At 38.9% G+C, this 20,830-nt stretch overlaps 1 protein-coding gene across 1 annotated transcript in view; it reads right to left on the bottom strand.

The window, feature by feature from the left end:
• The window catches only part of LOC126259262 (mucin-12), a 310,106-nt gene that overhangs the window by 154,199 nt on the left and 135,077 nt on the right, over positions 1-20,830 (bottom strand). Inside the window, exon 7 of the mRNA XM_049955895.1 lies at positions 14,119-14,253. Within this exon, the coding sequence (XP_049811852.1) occupies positions 14,119-14,253 (135 nt within the window). The remainder of the gene's footprint in view (positions 1-14,118; positions 14,254-20,830) is intronic.

Genomic DNA, 20,830 nt, shown 5'->3' with positions numbered 1-20,830 from the left:
AGGTAATGAGAGGAAAAAGATGTGTATAAATTAGGGGACTTGGTAAGCATAACAGAAGTTCAAAGAGTGAAAGACTAAAGCGACCATATGTGATAACACATACACCTCACCCAAAAGTAACTGTGCTAACCAACCTGATTACAAGAAAAGAAAAAGGGATGTTTAACATGCAAGATTTAAAACCCTTTGCAGTCAGTGAGTGATAAATTCTTGACTATATTATGTTCAAATTTTAAGCAAAGTGGGATTGAACAAAATCCCACAATCATTTTTTATGTTAGAGAGAGTTGTTGTAGTTGTTGTGGTCTTCAGTCCTGAAACTGGTTTGATGCAGCTCCACATGCTGCTCTATCCTGTGCAAGCTGCTTCATCTCCCTGTACGTACTGCAGCCTACATCCTTCTGAAGCTGCCTAGTGTATTCATCTCTTGGTCTCCCTCTATGATTTTTACCCTCCAATACTAAATTGGTGATCCCTTGATGCCTCAGAACATGTCCTACCAACTGATCCCCTCTTCAAGTTGTGCCACTAACTCCTCTTCTCAATTCTATTCAATATCTACTCATTAGTTATGTGATCTACCCATCTAATCTTCAGCATTCTTCTGTAGCACCACATTTCGAAAGCTTCTATTCTCTTCTTGTCCAAACTATTTATCGTCCTTGTTTCACTTCCATACATGGCTACACTCCATACAAATACTTTCAGAAATGACTTCCTGACACTTAATCTATACTTGATGTTAACAAATTTCTCTTCTTCAGAAACGCTTTCCTTGCCATTGCCAGTCTACTTTTATATCCTCTGTACTTCGACCATCATCAGTTATTTTGCTCCCCAAATAGCAAAATTCCTTTACTACTTTAAGTGTCTCATTTCCTAATCTAATTCCCGCAGCGTCACCCGATTTAATTCGACTGCATTTCATTATCCTCGTTTTGCTTTTGTTGATGTTCATCTTATATCCTCCTTTCAAGACACTGTCCATTCCGTTCAACTGCTCTTCCAAGTCCTTTGCTGTCTCTGATAGAATTACAATGTCATCGGCGAACCTCAAAGTTTTTATTTCTTCTCCATGGATTGTAACAGTTTTTCCATTCGTCTGTAAAGAATTCGCATTAGTATTTTGCAGCCGTGACTTATTAAACTGATGATGATGAAGTCCCATACTCCGAGGAGCGTAGGATGGTGGTGGTTAGTGTTTAACGTCCCGTCGACAACGAGGTCATTAGAGACGGAGCGCAAGCTCGGGTTAGGGAAGGATTGGGATGGAAATCGGCCGTGCCCTTTCAAAGGAACCATCCCGGCATTTGCCTGAAACGATTTAGGGAAATCACGGAAAACCTAAATCTTGATGGATGGAGACGGGATTGAACCGTCGTCCTCCCGAATGCGAGTCCAGTGGGCTAACCACTGCGCCACCTCGCTCGGTAGGAGCGTAGGAGGCGATGCAGGAGACCCGCACCGCTGTACTAGGCAAGGTCCTATTGGAGGTGGTTTGCCATTGCCTTCCTCCGCCCGTAATGGTGATGAATGATGATGATGAAGTTGACACAACAACACCCAGTCATCTCGAGACAGGGAAAATCCCTGACCCCACCGGGAATAGTTTGGTAATTTTCACATCTGTCAACACCTGCTTTCTTTGGGATTCGAATTATTATATTCTTCTTGAAGTCTGAGGGTATTTCGCTTGTCTCATACATTTAGTTCACTAGATGGTAGAGTTTTGTGGCTCTCCCAAGGCTGTCAATAGTTCCAATGGAATGTTGTCTACTCCCAGGGCCTTGTTTCGACTCAGGTCTTTCAGTGCTTTGTCAAACTCTTCATGCAGTATCATATCTCCCATTTTATCTTCATCTACATCCTCTTCCATTTCCAAAATGTTGCCCTCAAGTACATCGCCCTTGTATAGACCCTCTATATACTCCTTCCACATTTCTGCTTTCTCTACTTTGCTTAGATCTGGGTTTCCATCGGAGCTCTTGATATTCATACAAGTTGTTCTCTTTTCTCCAAATATCTCTTTAATTGGAAAGCGAAACTGTGTCAAGACTTGTTGCATAGTAAAGCCATTTACTGTGTATCACAATGCTTCTGAGAATTAAATGTTAATGGCACTGTTTACTAACAGAACCCTTTCTCAGTCTGCCTCATGAGGCTAAATGGACACCAATCCGAGTAGTCAACACAAAACAAGTCTGTGGTATTTATTTTGAATCTAACTTGAGACTTGTATGTTGACCAGCAATAACTAGACTGACATGATAATGACAATTACATAGATGATTTTACACAAGGAGATAAAAGTTTTGGATAGAAAAACTTATGAGTTTTCAACATAAAGAATAGTTAATCGAGATTATTCTTAGTCATGGAAAATCCTACCTCACCCTGTATATGCCTTGAATGCACTTGGGCAAATAACAGACCACTAGCACTGCTAATATTTCAAAAGCAGTTACATAAAGCCTTTTTAGTCCTGGTAACAGCAGACTTACCTCTTCTGATATTTACAATGTCTGTTAGTTTGTAATTTTTCCACTGCTCTTGTATGTTTCTCATGTCAATTTGTATGACACTGTGTCATTTTGTAATACTATTATTGAAGTGTAGTGTTCTACAATTAACAATGCCAATATATTTATATGTTAAAAAGAAGCAGTGGCTTGGCCAAATTACTGAGAAATATATTACTAATGATGGCATTATGCACATCCAGGCTTCTCAATACTCAATAATGTGATGGACAAATGTGAACTTACAAGCACCTACATATAGTTTCATTATATTCCTTGACTACATCTGTATCAGTGTATGATGAGTACCTTATACATTGGTCTTGGCACCATTTCTCTTGCTCTACATTGGCTGTCCTTAATTACACAAGTATTTATTGATATCATAGGATAAAACAGCTGTCATTATATCTAGACAAGATGATATGGCAATAATTCTTATAAAATCTTTTTGGCGCAATTCTGCTGAAATAGTACCAAACATATTGAGCTGGCATACAGTTTAAATCTATACAGTGTGCAAATAGTTTATTGTTGTTGTTGCTGTTACAGGTTTTTAGCACCTTTTAAACCCTTTTAGAATATTCACCAGGTTATAAGCTCACTGTTATTTTACTGACCAACAATATCTGGCAGCATATTTTTACAGTAATTGCTAAGTGTTACACGTTTAACACACAGTGTCCAGTACAACACATTTTGATCTCTTAGTCAAAAATATGAATCCTAATATCAGTAAAAGCATGATATGTCATGAATTAACAGAACAATGTTCAACCCCAAAAACTACAAACAGAAAAGTCAACAACGTGTTGGGTACAATTTGAGTGTCTTCAGTACATTTCGAGTGCAATTTCAATTATGATGAAGACGCGAATGAATCAATGTACAAACTTCTAAGCATCTGATCACAAAAATACTTCTTTCTGAATTACTAACATTTCACCAAATAAGGCATACTTCTTGTTGCTGTTGTTGTTGTTGTTGATGATGATGGTGTTGGTGATGGTAGTGTCATCGCTTTCGGTCTGAAGATGGATTTGACGCAGCTCTCCATGCTACTGTATCCTGTGCAAGCCTCTTCATCTCTAAATAACTACTGCAACTGCTCACTGTATTTATCTTTTGGTATCCCTCTATGAGTTTTACACCCCACACTTCCTTCTAATACTTAATTGGTGATCCCTTGATGTGTGAGAATTTATCCTACCAAACAATCCCTTCTTCTAGTACAGTTGCACAAAAAATTTCTTTTCTCCCCAGTTCCATTCAGTACCTCCTCATTAGTTACATGATCTACCTATCTAACCTGTAGCACTACATCCTCTTCCAGTTCTACAATATTGCCTTCACATTCATTTCCCTTGTATAGACCCTCTATATACTCCAACCTTTCAGCTATCTGTTCTTTGCTTAGGACTGGTTGTACATCTGAGTTCTTGAATTCATGCAGCTATTTCTCTTTTCTCCAAAGGTCTCTTTAATTTTCTTCTAGAAAGAATCTGTCTTTCCCCTAGTGATAGATGCTTCTAAATACTTAAATTTATCCTCTAGTCATTTTGCACTTCTTATCAATCTTATTTTTTAGACATTTTTATTCCCTTTTGCCTGCTTCTTTCTGTTTCCTCCTTTCATCAATTAAATTCAATATCTCTTGTGTAATCCCAGGCTTTCTACCAGGCCTTGTTTTTTTACCTATTTGATCATCTGCTGCCTTCAGTATTTCATCTCTCAAAGCTACCCATTCGTCTTCTACTGCATTCCTGTCCCTGTTGCAGTCAATTGACACCTAATGCTTCCTCTAAAACTCTAAACAACCTCTGGTTATTTCAACTTATTCGGGTCTCATCTCCTTAATTTGATACCTTTATCTAATTTCTAAGTTTTAATCTAAAGTTCATAACAAAAAAATTGTGGTCAGAGTCCACCACTGCCCCTGGAAATATCTTACATTTTAAAATTGGTTCCACAATTTCTGTTTTACCATTATATAATCAATTTAAAATTTTCTGGTGTTTCCAGGCCTCTTTCACAAACACAACAACCCCCTTTTGTGAGTCTTAGATATTAGAATAGTATTGGGAAACAAAGACACTATTCAGAAAAATAAAAAGGATAATATTTTAGGTAATTCATTGAGTATATTTCTACTGATAGAAATAATGACGATCTCCACAGCACTACACTATGACAAAATGGGAGGCCTCTATTTTGTGGTCAGTATCATACATAGACACCATATAGAGAGAATACAGGACTTTACATACAACAAGAACATACAGTTTAAAGGTAGGAAAGATTACGTCATTGAAGTACATATCTTTACTTCTGTTGCAAATCCATTCCAGTCACTGGGTGACCATCATCAGTGCTAGAATTAAAGCCACCTGGACTCCTAAATGATGATCACGCAGTGATAGAAATTTATCTTCAACAGAAATAAAGATTTCTACTTCTATGACCAATGGTGACCCTCCTAATCCTGGTTATAATTCACTGGCATCGGGTTCCGTTAAAAAATTGGCTCTGGTAAGAATTGTTTTAGGACTGACATATCTTACTTGGAAAGCCTCATTCTTGTCGGTCTGAAGAGTACACTGTGTTTTCTGAAAACTTCGTAATTCGAAGGTTCATTTTCAGATAGCCTTTGGTTTGCAGCTATTGACACAGACCATGGGATCTCCACACGTTTCCAGTTTGGCTTCCATATAATACAGCCGATGTATCGTAAGTTCATCTGAAGCTTTTTAAATGAATGAAGAAATGACGGCTGAATTTAGTTAATATTTCAGAAACTTTCCATGCCTATGTAATCAAGCATCAAAAGGATTTTTGGTCAAATATTTAAAAAATGGTATCTAAGTGTTTATGAATACTAACACACTAAATTTCAAACACTCAAATGACCTGCATGTGGCCACAAAGTTACACCCAACTGCTTGCCAACTGGGATTGCCTAGCTCATTGCCACGTTTTGTTTTCCTACTCTGTCTAGTGTTAACATTAGTGAATAATTCTTATCCATTGTAGGTAGAATACAACACTGCAACTGTTGAAGTTAAAGGTAATTTATAATGATTAATGATAAGCTGCAACCAACTGTTTTATATACATGTCTTTTCCCATGAAGACATTTCAAGATACATGTAAACATTTGAAGATGGGGTGAACATAAAATGAATGTACTCTCACAAATGCATGTTTTGAAACACAATTTGTTCGCTTGGTGTGTCGAGAAAGGGGGCGACATTCATATTGGTGCATTATTCCACAGTAAGTTTTGATTTATGTGCTATGAGTGCTACTGTCACTTCATGTGATGAGGCAACCCACAAGCTTAAACCAGTAGGTGAATAAGGCCTGCGGGTCACTTAAAGTTGCCCATTCCCATTTATACCAATTTAAGGACACTGAGCCAAACGTTAATCAAAATAATTTCTATGCCTAATATGTATATGCAGGTCTTTCTTGTTACCACTGAGCAAGTAAGAACTTTATATTTCTTGTAAAATTTTATTACACACCTCTTCAAATAGGTATCATGTACAAAGCCAATACAAGTCACTGCAGAGCTTCAATCATATGAAGTCCACCATCGGTCAATCCTTGGCGAGCTATAGAAGAGTGCAGTGAAATTTATGGTCAGTCAGTACGTATCATGGATATACTATGTAAATTTTATGAACAGAGCGCATAGTACTGCTAGTGATTACCATTCAGAAAGCTAGTCACAAAAAGTAAGCATCAAGAAACATTTATTAAGGACAATGTATTATTGTCACTTGGACAATTTTGTAACACTCCTCGAGTTCTCGATACGTTGATCATTATCAAGACACACAGTGAAAATAAATGTACAACCTTTTTTAGGACATAAAGCCTGGCTGTTGATTGACCACTGTGGAGACTAAGTAAGAGTCACTGACTTAAGATGCCAATAAACCGGTTGCCCCTCAGAATTCTAAGTCCAGCCATCTGCTCAATTTGGCAACACTGTAAGATGTGGAAGTGTATGGACAAACTGTTGTCTTCTGCTCAAAGTGCTTGTAGTCAGCTAGCGGTAAGCATCGCACAACATAGACAAAGTCACGAGTTTGAGTTTACTCCTTTCTTTATTTTTTAAACAGTATTTTGGCTCTCTGCTAAGAGTATCAGCCTAATGGAATCTCAATGATAATTTGCTTTACTTTCTAACCCACTAGTAACAAAAACCTTCCAGAAACAGTTCCACTGAAGACCTTTTGGCTGCATCAAGATCAGAACAGTTTATGCTTGAGAGTTTCCTTGCCCTATAGCAGCCACTGACCACTGACTGTCTGACGCATGTTGCCATTTGATGAATTTAACACAGCACAGCATGCAACGACACACATTGGCCACATTTCTGCTCTCATACTGGTAAGTATAAAACAGTTTTTAATTGTATATTGAGTTTCTGCCCAAAATAACTTTGATTAACCAAGTGAATACTGTGCAATAGCACTACACACTTAGGCTACCACAAGCGTATTTATCAAGTATAATTTGCGTTGCAGATACATATTGCATTTAAGATATTCAATTCTCATGAAATTGTTTAAGCATTATTGGAGAGCTATTCAATAAGTAAAACAACACACACATTTTCTGGAAGCATGTTGGCTTTATTCAGGATTCTAATACAATATTTGATTCCCCATTCTTCTGGTTACAAAACCACATTTTTCAACACAATCTCCATTCAATGTGATGGCCTTATGCCACGTTACTGGGAGGACCTGTGTGCCCAAGTGGTATGACTCTACTGGTTGATGTCAGAGCCAACGTCTTGCTGCATCAATAATCTCCCCATTGTCCACTTACTGTTTCCAGTGGAGTGCATTCTTCATTGAGCCAAACAGATGGAAATCAGATGGTGCATGGTCTGGGCTGTAAGTTGGATGAAGAAGCCCAGATCAATGGAGTTTTGTGAGCTGCTCTCAGGTGCGCGGATTTGTGCGAGACCTTACATTGTCATTGGGAAAGAGAAGTTAGTTCGCATTTTTGTGGCGATGAAGATGCTGAAGTCGTTTCGTCAATTTCTGAAGATAGCACAATACGCTTCAGAGTTGATCCTTGCACCATGAGGGAGGACATCAAACAGAATAACCCCTTCAGAGTCCCAGAAGACTGTTGCTATGACTTCACCAAGATTAGAGGTGGCGTGGTGTCACTGCACGGATTGCTGTTTTGTTTCTGGTTCAAAGGTATAAACCCCTGTGTTTCATCACCTGTTATGCTGTTCAACAAAAAATTATCACAATCAGCTTCGTAATGCACAAACAATTCCCCACAGATGGTCCTTCATTGCTCTTTATGGTCTTCTGTTAGGTAGTGAGGAACTCGGCGAGCAAACACCTTTAAGTACTCCAAATGCTGGACAACTGTGTCAGCACTACCAACAAGTGTCCAGTTCTGCAGCAAGGTGTTTCATCGTGATCCATTGATCACCTCAAATGAGAATGTCCACATGTTCTAACATTGAAGGATACACAGCTGTGTGCGACCTGCCAGCAAGCAGGAGATCCGACAGATTTGTGCGACGTTGTTCGGTGCCTCGCCCAAGGATTCGCCATGCTCTTACTCACTGACAGGTCTCCATAGACATCCTGCAAGTGCCCATGAATATATCTGTGATGCTCTGCTTTTATGCAAAAAGGGACTCAATGGTAGCTCTCTGCTTGGAATGCATCTCCATTGAACACACCATGGTCCTTCATTGCTCCCATTTTGAAGGTTATGTACAGTGCTGCTACCTATCAAAACTTCATGAAAATATAGGGACTGAAGCAGAAATATTCCACAATGTCCCACAACAACTTCTGCATTTTTCCAACCAAAACTGGCAGAGAAAAAAGAAGTGTTGCATCACTTACTGACCACCCCATCGTAAAAGAGAGTTGCAAGTGGAGAAAAGTTATAACATTTGTGATATATTGTTCGCTTTGGGTTTAATAGGGAGGTTTGGGAGAAGAGGGTATCTCGGAATGTTTGTATCATGTGGAGCTAGTGGTATCAGACAAATCATGTCAGAACAGGATTTTCTTGTTTCAAGAGAGACCATTTCGGCACAGGAAATCTCAATAATTGACACATGTAATGAAATGTGACCAAATAACATTTGTGTGAGATTAGCTTTCAATATGCAAAGTTCAGTGTAGGAGTACTGCATGTTCTAATTTGAAGCAACAAAACTAAAACGGATGAGCATTACTACATTTTTGCTTCAACTTAGTAAGAAGAAATTAATGGCTGTGTCCTGACAAAAAGACACAGTCAACCAAAGGATGGTGTGAACATATATTTTGCACCCGTTGGCACAAAAAGGATGTCGTGCACTACCAACTCCTCCCCAGGATTGTGTCCACCACAATTGGCATTTCTTGCCAACAACCGAAACACCTTTTGATTGAAGTATAAGAAAATCAGCCAACAAAACTGTATTAAGTATTGGTCCTACACAATAATGCATTCTGCTGATTTAACAAACAAAACTATCCACGAGTTTGTTTTCCTTACGGATTGTAGCTGCAATATGAAATGAAATACTTAATAGCTGTAAATGATATCTGTCACTACAGTTTGCTTCACTCTTTACCGCTTGTTATAGTATCATTTTTGCATGTGTAATAATTCTTTGTCAACCCACTTGTTCAGTCAGCAAGCCAATGACATTCCAGAAAAAAATGTATTAATAGTCGCTTATTTGATTTTTGCTGCTTTGAATTGGACTTGAAGTAATCCTACATATGACTTCTGAACATTGCCTATTGAATGCTAATGTCACACAAATGTACATAAGTTATCAACACTTCCTGACAGTGGAAATATTCTGCACCAGAATAATCTTTCCTGAAACAAGTTTTCTAACGTGATAGGTCCGAAAGCACTCGCCCTAAACATAAAACAAATGTTTCAAGCTGCCTCCAACTTACTTTCTCCAGTAGCCAAACTGGTTTCATTTTTAAGGCTGAACATCTACTTCAAGGATGTTGTGGAAAGTTATTTAAAATTCATTTAATGTTCCTAGAAATCAACAACTTGATTTTAGAAGAAGATTTCCAAAAAACACTATTAACAGACCAGTCAACTCACAAACGGTGATTACAGACTGAGCACAGGCTCCGATTGGGGAAAGACAACGGCCTCCCCCCCCCCCCCCCCCCCCAGTTGTTTGAGCCCTGTTCAGGGTGTATGCGTGGACAAGGAAAATAAATTCTCGGATTTTTCCCAGATTTCCCGGTTAAAAATACACTTTCTCCCGGGTGAAAACACACTTTTTCCGTGTTAAGTGACAGTATATTTTCCCTGCAAAACTTATCGATCCTTTGAATGGTTATGGGTTTATACACAGGCATTGAATTTCCAGGCCGGAAAATATCTTTGAAGTGCAGCAACATGTGCGCTGCGTCTTTTCATATTACGAAAGTATACATTGGAATGCCACCAAACACCACTGTTACTTTATGAATCATTGAAATCGAGATTGCGATGCACTTTTGTAAGCCAGTTATTGCTCATGTCACGTCATCTAACCAGCCGATGACAGAGGATATTCAGAGCACAGGACATGTGATGTAGCCAGCCAACAGCAACGTCACTGTCAAGTAGCACGAACACACAAACAGGGAAACTTAATAGTTTAAATTAATATACATAGTGTTGCTACAAGGAAAGCAAAGCGTTCACATATAATATTGGTCTCTGAGGTTAATAGGCTACAACAGAAGCTAAGCTTTCTGCATGTAAGGTTGATCTTTTTGCCCGTGTTATACTTTAAGATATATCACATAAATGTGCCAGTAAAATTTTTAACAATAACATAAATGTCTGATCTTCAGGGTTTGAAATTATTCTAAATGGCTCGTCATCAAAGAGTTGATTTTTAAATGAGAGTCAAACGCTCTGTGATTTAATAAATTCATGGTACATTCTCGAACATAGTTCAACTTACGTAAAAGGATATTTACTTTGAAAGTAATGCTTTTCAAACAACCATTTGCAATAGTTTCGCGCGACCTGTTAGAAAGCTTTTCAAACCACCATTCGCAATAGTTTCGCGCGACCTGTTAGAAATAGGTTCATTTCAGCAGTTGCTAGAGAGCGTAGATAACAGGCGACACCGTGCTTGCGCAGCTACCATGGCTTAGGAAGCCCGTACGTACATACATGTAAAACTTTGAAAGAAACAAGACATCAGAAAAGAAACAAGACATCAGAGGATACTCCATGAGCATCAGAATTTCGTGAACCATACTAAAATGTGTACGTTTAAAATGCATACTTAAAGTGCACATTCGTATATCCAGATTCCCAGTGAAGTATACCTCAACCTTACATTAAGCTTTTCAGTGTGGTTTTTGGGATGTAAATTTTCTTGGAGCACCAATACTGTGTTATATCATGTTTGGTTCTTTATTATGGCATAATGCCATACGTGCTAGAAAATAAAACGTGCACTTGAAATGCTGCGAACAGTTGAAACTAGCCAGTACTGTGGAATTAAACATTTCGTTTGAAATACATTGACTGCCTCTGCCGAAAAGGTTAGGAAAAGTCAAATTTCTTAAGCAAACAGACAAAAATAACTTCATTGTTCTGCAAGGCAATTAATGCTTGACTGTCAGAAAGGTGGAAATAAAATAAAATCTGAAACTAATAACATATTTTAGCCTTCCATAATTAGTGAATGTGTTTTAATTCATTTGTCGGCCGAAGTGACCGTGCGGTTCTAGGCGCTACAGTCTGGAACCGAGCGACCGCTATGGTCGCAGGTTCGAATCCTGCTTTGGGTATGGATGTGTGTGATGTCCTTAGGTTAGTCAGGTTTAATTAGTTCAAAGTTCCAGGCGACTGATGACCTCCGAAGTTAAGTCGCATAGTGCTCAGAGCCATTTGAACTATTTTTTAATTCATTTGATAGCGCCTGGCCACAGATATCCGTTTTGTTTTCATTTGACGTGAGAGTAAACGAGGGAGAAACAGCAAAATCACTAAATATAAACATGGGTCACATGTAGACTACCCACTAAACTCAGACTGCTCTGCGCATCATCCCCTGATCTACGATATTTGCTAACCGGGTCAATGCAAAAAAAATAAATAAATAAATTTAAAAAAAAATCAAATTTTCAAAAATATGTTCATCTTGTAGTGCACATCTTCCTGAAAAGTCCGAAACATATAACATATGTGTTCGAGGAAATGTAAGACATGTTGTTTGGTCTTAAGTATGCCAAAGTGCAGTGCCACACCTCATTAGACAGCATTCTTCTATCACATGTCACTGTATTTCGTTCCGTGGAATTTAAATGTGTATATTTAGTATAATGGATGCCATCAAACTATATTCAGGACAGTGGAAATTGAAATGTCCTGTGGTGCCTCTCCTGCTCCCATTTGGCCAGTTTGACAGTCTGGCCCTCTTTCTTTTTTTAAAACACCTCGCTCTTCATAGCGGATGGGATTATTTGTAGTCGGGAGAACAAGAACTCTTCAGAAAATATGCCCTCTTTATTGCCTATTAGCTAATAACTTGCTGTTTTGTGTGACATAAAATTAAATATAGGATACATAAAACCAATAAAGACAAGAGATAAGCAACAAAGTACACATTTCTTCAATTCTTAGCTACCAGACTTTTTGTCTCTCTAATCTTGCTACAGCTTTACATGGTGTGGTTTCCTTTCTGTGAAAGTATCTATTACCTCATCAAAGTTCGTCAAACGTTTTGCTACATGAAAAATCGAAATGTTGTTATCTAATACTGAAAAAGCTGTTAACACAAATATTACCCAAGACTGGTGTGGTTTCTCGATCTGATTATGTCTATTTTGTCACTGTCTGCCTAATAAAACAAAATAGGCCTTTCTAATACTGCAGCAATTTTGTAACATACACCAAATAAACGAGACTGTTTTGTCAGAAATGGCCATTTTTATAACAAGACAGAATATAATTCACGAAGTACCAATATCAAATGCCTATTAGGCCTACTACAAGCAAAAAGCTTAAGGTTAGGAAATAGTTTCACATTTCATTCACACGCACCAGTTTCTCAAGCATGAGATCAAAAAGTAGTATTATGAAATTGTTATATAAATTTCCAATCGTCTTATTCTTCCATAATTTGTATAATGTCCCCGTTTCTTCTCCTTCCTCATTCAAACAAACAATCTTGTCATCACCAATTGTGTAACTATTCCTGTCATGGTCAAAATTTGTTCGCCGATTAACTTCACTAACCCTGCTAGAATCACAGGTTTAGTTCTCCCGTGATTATTCTCCGGATAGGCGTTGTTGCATATTCGTACAACACGTTTTCCGTGTTACTTCCAGAATAGAACTTACGCAGCTGCTGGCCAGGGACAGTACAACTGGTCCTTACTAGTGTAGCGATCTGGCCAAAAATTTTCTGTCAAAATTTCATTTTCTTGGATACATCGAGAAGACAATATGTAATCTTTCTCACCTATTATTCCTGTTAGTAATTTATTTCCATTCTGGTAGTCTGAATCTAAGGATTTTGCTAGTAATTATAACAACATTGATCATTCGCAAACCCAATCAACCACATAATCAGACGGCAATTGGCATTCATCAGTTTGGCTTTACTCCGCTCAGCTCGTATAGCCCTGTTCCCTTTAGTTTGGAAAAGTTTATTTCTAGATGCGACGAGGATGTGTTCAAAAATGTTCAAAAACCAACAGGGATGTGCTTCAGAATCATATGAATAATCGATAGACCAACGTGCACTGGATACTAAGCACTTTGTGAAACAAGATTTTTTCCTCAAGAATATGAATTTGGTGCCCCCTTTTCCCGGTAGCATCTAGCTGCTTGCTGCGACTACTTGCACAGTCAACAACCACATTCCTGTAGCCAGAAGCGGGACAATGTACTGCTCAAATGCGACTCAATTGCGCATGCTCACGAGTCCGCTCGTAACTGCTAAAACGAGTCTCGCTCGTAACTGCTAAAACGAGTCTCATGTAAACAGTTGTGATTTCACACTCATCGGAGGCAATTTGTTGTTATGAAGCATAGCATAGTCTTCCTAAAGCCTTTGACACATTTTGCTGTTGGCACACGCTTGCACGAGCACTGTGTGTCGTTGTTGTATATGACACATTTCCTTTGCAATTTAAGTTATTTTAGTTTTTTCCTCTCGTTTATGTTTTATTGTTGAAGAGTTATTCTGCAGTAGCGGGATACAGTAATATCCTGTGTCAGAGTACTGGTTCTTACCAGTGAATGTTACAAAAGTTTAACTGAAAACTAAAACAAGGAAAAATTCCCGGAATTCTAAAAAATTCCCAGGTTCCCGGTTTTCCCCGGATGAAAAAATTCCCGGGTTTTTCCCGGATCGCCCGGTTGTCCCAGGTCGTATACACCCTGCTGTTATTTTAAGCAATTTAGGAATGGAAGACTTAAAACTGAAAGTTTGTCAGAGTACCTGAACCGTTACCCTACTCTAATGAGTGTCAGTGCATGAATGGGCATACAAGAATTCTCCACCATTACTATCTAAATCACAAAGAAGATAGTTCTACATATTAAAAGATTAACCATTATTGCTAACCGTTCTTTACGTTCCCTTTCTTGTCGTTGTCTCTCACCCTCTTTTTGTTGTAACCGCTCTTCCTCCTCTTTCTGCTGTTTTAGCTTCTCTAGTCGGCTGGATTGCCGCCTTGGCTGATATTCAAGCAGGCGCTTTCTGAAAAAGTAAATATGAAACATTAGGAAAGCAAGATCATTTAGACAGAAAGAGTGGTATATTTCATATGTAATCCTGCACATTCAACCACCTCAAAGAGATCATTCTCAGCTCCCTTCCATCTGACCAGGAGAAAAAGCTCAGTACCAATATTACAAAACATTTCCTGTGCAGTACACCATGATAGTGAAACCTCCACTTCAAGAAGTTGCATTAATTCTATCCATGTTGCAGTCATTCTACCCACAATGATTCACACAGCCACTGACAACTTCAGAGAACAGTTTCACAATTGAATTACTAATGATGGTCACAGAATTGAGTCAGGTACACTTTAAAACTGATTTTGAAAATTGTTACATATCTGCTTCTCATACATAAATAAATTTTAAAGGTGACTGTACTGCTTAATTTTTGGTGTTTTTTGAAAACAGGAATATATGACTCCAAATGTGAGTTACTTCTGCTGTCTTGTGTAGTTGAAGACCAAACTAGAAATGTTAGGAGGTAAGTTGAAATTTTACATCCTGTTTACAGTGATCTGGTTGAGTATGGCCTATGTGCAGTTCATATGTGGACATGCTATATATTGCAACAACTGGACAGTAACTTGCAATATTAAATTATGGTTAAAAATGTAAGACAGAATAATATTTTACATGTACAGTATCAACCATTTTACTTTTGCTATGATGATTAATGTCTGGTAGTTTCACTTGTGCACTTATAATTTCCTGATAAGTAGCCACAAATGTTTCTGCAGTGTTCAATCCTGAGTACTTCTATTTACATGATGTTATATTAATTGAAATTCAACATTACCCATCAGCACTGCATTTTACAATCTTTTCTTTTTCATGTTCACTATTCTGTCACTCTCGGCAAGTATTGTATTGCACATATTTAATTAACATGAACAAAATCTTACTGTTTTTCAAATCATGTCATTCTGAATAAAATGCTCAAGCTTTTGACAACTGTTACCACCACCACCATTACCACCACCACAACCAGGAGTAGAAACCCCCGACTGTCATGACTGTCACGGTGTTATTGCTCCACTTACACAAGCACACCAGCAGTGTTGGAATCTTCCAGAGAGTGCTGAAGAGACACAGGTGCAGCAAGCTGATTTGAGCATCTCTTAGCAGCTCTGGCCTGTTGCGAGATAAAGAGTGATTTCAGGTGGCATGAGGGCTCTGAGTACATTTGAAACTGTCACTCCCACCTCCCTATGAGTATCAAATATCTGTCTTGGCTTTCATTCCGTGTCCAAAGGAGTCCCAATACGATGACATATAAATCAAGACTGTTGTCTTTTCAAACTGTATTTTGTGTCTTGTCTCCAGCCAATGTTCAGCCACGGTCCACTTCACAATTTCCCTAATATTTGATGTCATTTGTGTTCAGTAAAATACTCAATGGCAGCAAAAACTGTTTGGCTTAAGTATATGCTGCTGCATTTGCAGAAGACACCATAAACACAGGGCACTACGAATTTTGTTGTCTTTAATGGGGCGTAACATATCTCATATCTCAGAGGTGGGTGGAACACTGGTCTCGACTCCTATCTCTGCAGCACATGTTGCTGGTCATTGCCCCACACTATGAAAGGAATGAAGGCTTAGGCCCTCCCATTTCATGATGCAAACTTCAGCAATGGCACCTGCAAGTGTTCACAACTTTTCCCTTCATGTATCCATTTTCTCTGAGCATAAATTTCAAATGCTCCAAAAAGACTGTAGACAACTGTCATCAGAAATCATCTTTGCTTCACATATTAACAGGATCACTTTCTGTGTACAGGGCGATGAAAACTATTTGCATTCAAGACCCAGTCAGTGCGGGTTGGTTTTCTGTTAACTATATGACCTTCCTTATTCGGCATCATGGGGAAAATGCACTGCAGCTCTTTGTCAAACTAATGAGCAGTGTACCTTGAAACTGAATTTACTTGCAAGGAGGAGAGGGATAGTAAGCTACCATTCTTGAATATTTTAGTTGATCAGAAACCAGGAGGCCAGTTTGTTCATTCCGTGTACAGGAAACCAACCTACATTCGCTAGTACTCCAAATAGTTTTCACCACCCTGCACACAAGAATATGGATCTGAACACATTAGTATACGGAGCGAAGATTACTTCTGACAAAAGCCACCTACAGTCTGAATTGCAGCATTTGAGACTAGCCTTAGAAGAAAATTTTAGCACACAAAATATGTTTTGAAAAGACAAAGAGTCTTGGCTCAATCATCGTCATACTGGGACTCAATTGTAAAGAAGGAAACTGAGATTAGAATAAACTGTAACATTTTTAACCAAGACTGGCCGTACACAGTAGGGCATGGGGCTGGGGCCTTGCACGTCAAACAGAAGCAAAGAAAGATGTGTGGCACTTATGGTGAGGCAAGAGTGACAGTTTCATTTGAGACTCCCACCCCTTGCACCACCTGCTGTCACTCAGTGACATGGTGGGAATGAGTTTCTAGGAGCTGCCCATCTTGCCAACCCATGCATGTGTTACTTCAGCCTTTTCTGGGAGACTCCAAGCACTATTACCACATCTATATAAGCAAAACACCATGCCAACCTCAGCAGCCAGTGATATTTTACTACTGATCCAGTGGTATTTTAATACTGATGTTAGTGGAAATAGCTGTTGAAAGCTCGAGTATCTTATTCGAATCACGCAGCTTGAATGCCAATAAGATTTTATTGAAACATGCCCCCCAAGAGCACACTTCATTAACATTCTTCTAAAATTCATGCTTTATCTTATCAATGGTGTCATACAAAAGGCTATACTTCTGTTTACAGAGGTGAATACACAACAAAAGGCAGGGCATGGTGGCCAAGATGCTGATGTGACAAATTGTTTGCTGTGGCCTCCACCACAGACTACCAACACAGATTTAGAAAACACTGTTCTTGTGAAACACAAGTAGCTCTTTACTCACTCAAAATGTTGAGTGCTACTGACAATGGATTTCAAATTGATTCCGTATTTCTAGGTTTCCAGAAGGCTTTTGACGCTGTACCACACAAGTGGCTTGTAGTGAAATTGCATGCTTATTGAATACTGTCTCAGTTATGTGACTAGATTCATGATTTCCTGACAGAGGGGTCACAGTTCGTAGTAGCTGATGGGACGTTATCGAGTAATACACAAGCGATTCTGGCATTCTAAAAGGAATCCGTTAAACTTTCATTACACGATAAACCAGTCAAATCTGAAGTCCATAAATTCAACTACATACCTAGGAATCACAATTATGAACAACTTAAATTGGAAGGAACACACAGAAAATGTTGTGGGGAAGGATAAACAAAGACTGCATTTTATTGGCAGGACACTCAGAAAATGTAACAGATCTACTAAAGAGACTGGCTACACTATGCTTGTCCATCCTCTTTTAGAATACTGCTGCGCAGTGTGGGATCCTTATCAGTCAGTCTCCCCGAAATAGGGGAGAGAGAGTCATGGACATGAAACAGGATTTGGTGTGGATATCATTAAAACAAAGGCATTTTTCATTGTGGCGGAATCTTCTCACAAAATTTCAATCACAAACTTCACCGCACTTCCTCCAAATGCGAAAATATGCCAATCTACATAGGAAAAAAAGATGATCATAATAAAACATGCGAAGTCAGAGCTCGCATGGAAAGACATACATGTTCCCTTTTTCCCCATGCTGTTAGAGACTGGAATAATAAGAGAATTATTGTGAAGGTGGTTTGATGAACCCTCTGCCAGGCACTTAAGTGTGATTTGAAGAGTGTCCATGTACATGTAGATTTATCTGTTGTATGATACAGCATACAGTAGCAATAACAATCTGATATTATCAAAACACTGCTGTAAATAAAACGTTATTACAAGTTTGTGTGGCCCATAATCCAACATTTCCTAGGTGCTTAAACTTGAACAACTGTTCCCACTAAAGATAGTAAAAACAATATGGATTCCAGAAACTGATAGTGCTGATTGTGCATGTGAACAGAAGCACAATCAGGACAGAGATTGTGAAGGCTTCAAAACCAAAAATACTAAGGAAAACATAATGCCTTGTAAGTTCAGAAAGACAAAAAATTTGTGAATAAATGAATCCTTACCTAAGGCTGTTCCAACACTGCCCACACTGGGTGCAGACACCACTAAATGCATGCCAGTCAGCAGCAGATTGGTAGAGATAGTTTGGGCTACTCACCAGTTCTCTTGCACAGACTCAGACACTGTTCTGTTGCACACAGGGGCTGTTAGCCCACCCTTGTGTTCATATACTCCACAGAGGCATATGATCGAGTAGGCTACAGCCCAGCAATCTATCTACCTGTGTATTAGCTGTTTGCCCACTCATGCTCACAGGAGCCCAGCCATCTGCGTATGGGCATTCAAGTTGGAATAGCATGCCTAAAGCCTTATGCAGTAAATTTACATTCATCACTTTTATTCACTGATATAAATGTGCACCAAATGTAATAGAGCTCCAATCTTTAAAATAATGGGATTCATGCACAAGTACAAAAGAAAGTAATCTTCCACAATGATGTAACCTCAGATTCATTTCTGTAAGAAATGAGGTGACCACTGGACAGTCCAGGATAAACTGGTCACAAACAAAATAGCAGACTCTTCTAGTTCTAACTGGTATTTTAAATATGATCTACTCATGTACAACAGCAGCAGACTGTGGCTAATGGATTGGAATTAATTTCCACATCCGCTTCGTTTCCTGGAAGCAAAATGTAACTCAACAGCAGATTGTGAATTTCATCACTAGGCATGGTACACTAGAAAAAATATACTACTCAGAGACAGTAAGAAGCTTCCTGCTTTAGAAGTTATGGCAAATTTTCTTCATCGGTTGTACATTGTTTGTTATGTATCCACATAACTGTAGTTATTAGGTTATTAATCTATCCATTTGCATTTTCAATTAATTCAACAGATGTTTTGTGATGGCACTTCTATATAATGTTCTTGAGATTTTTACCAGACAAGTATTGCTTTGCAGTCTTATCAATTTTTCTGGGGCCAGTCTAATCCTGCTGTGCGAACAATCATTTTTATTTTGTTCTTACCTTTCAAAAAATTAAAAAAGCACAGAGCAAAATGCTCACAACACTTTCATTTAAACATATGAGTGTGCATACATTATGTGATAACTGTTTACTGTATGAAGTGCATCCCATACATATTATAAATGTTAATGTTAGTGTTGCCCTTTGATTGTGGCACCATACACAATCATTAACCTGGCTCCAGGGAGGTAGGGTGCCCTTCCCTTTTCCCCCACTGGGGTAATTCCTGTCTGGCGCGTCCACGTCGCGGGGGTGGGCATCCTACACTTCAGTAGGCCGGAGTGATAGGATGGCTGAGTTCAGGCAGGGACCCAATCCCGTGGGGTATAACACGGAACCCATGCCCAGGGTTACGGGTGAAGACCTTAATGGCAGCGACGGCGGAGAAGGAAGACTTCGGAACGGCGTAGCTGGCAGATGAGGCAACCCTCCTTTCTGGGGATTAAATGAGAAGGGAACCACTGCCTTGTGGTGGAGGAGAAACTCCAAAGGCTAAGGGAGACAACCCCAACAGAAAATCCTTCCTTGCGTTAGGCCTAGCAAGCCAGTAGGAAAGTCTTCACATATTGCTTTCAAAACACAGACGAGCCTCGGAACGAACCCCTCAGGATTTGACCCCACTGCTTCTTCAAGTACTGGTGCAAATGATGGGAGACCTGATGATATTCATCAGTACAAGAAGAGGAAACCAACTGGACTAAAAAATAAATATTGGCACCCTTAATATATTAACCCTCAATGGAAAAATGGAAGAAATGACAGATGTACTAACAGAGAGGAAGTTAGATATATTGGGATTAAGCGAAACAAAGTGGAAGGGAAAAGGTGAGAAGAATTTGAGAGGAGGAGGAAAACTGTACTGGAGTGGGAATAACAGGTCTGGTAGAAATGGTGTGGCAGTGATGGTGAATAAGAATGTACAAAGCTGTATTGAAAATATGAGATATATATCAGACAGGATCATAATCTTAAACCTGAGATTCCAAAAAGAAACACTAAAAGTAATCCAGATTTATGCACCTCAAGTGGGATGTGGCGAAGAAGAGAAGATTGACTTTGAAAATGTGTTAGAAAATCATATAGAGAGTGCTAATATAGTGATGGGAGATTTTAAGGCACAGGTAGGCAAAGACAGAAAGGGATTTGAGCAAGTATTGGGATGTTTTGGATATGGAGGCAGAAATGAAGAAGGGGAAAGACTCCTGGATTTGTGCCAGAGGAATGGAATGAAAATAGCAAACAGCTGGTTTATGAAGAGAGAAAGTCATGTTATCACCAGACACAGTTGGGATGGAAGAACGAAGAGTGTAATTGATTATATTCTAGTAGATAGGGAATGGGGAGAGAAAGTAACAAATGTGAAGGTAATTCCAAGTGTGAGTGTAGATGGAGACCATAGATTACTGGTGGGACAATGGAAAATGAATCAGTGTGTAAAAAATAGAAAACAGAAGAAAGAGATGAGGATATGGGATTGGAAATTGAAGGAGAGT

Source organism: Schistocerca nitens, chromosome 5, assembly GCF_023898315.1.
Source record: "Schistocerca nitens isolate TAMUIC-IGC-003100 chromosome 5, iqSchNite1.1, whole genome shotgun sequence".
Taxonomy (NCBI): domain Eukaryota; kingdom Metazoa; phylum Arthropoda; class Insecta; order Orthoptera; family Acrididae; genus Schistocerca; species Schistocerca nitens.
This window is presented reverse-complemented; position numbering and strand designations above follow the sequence as displayed.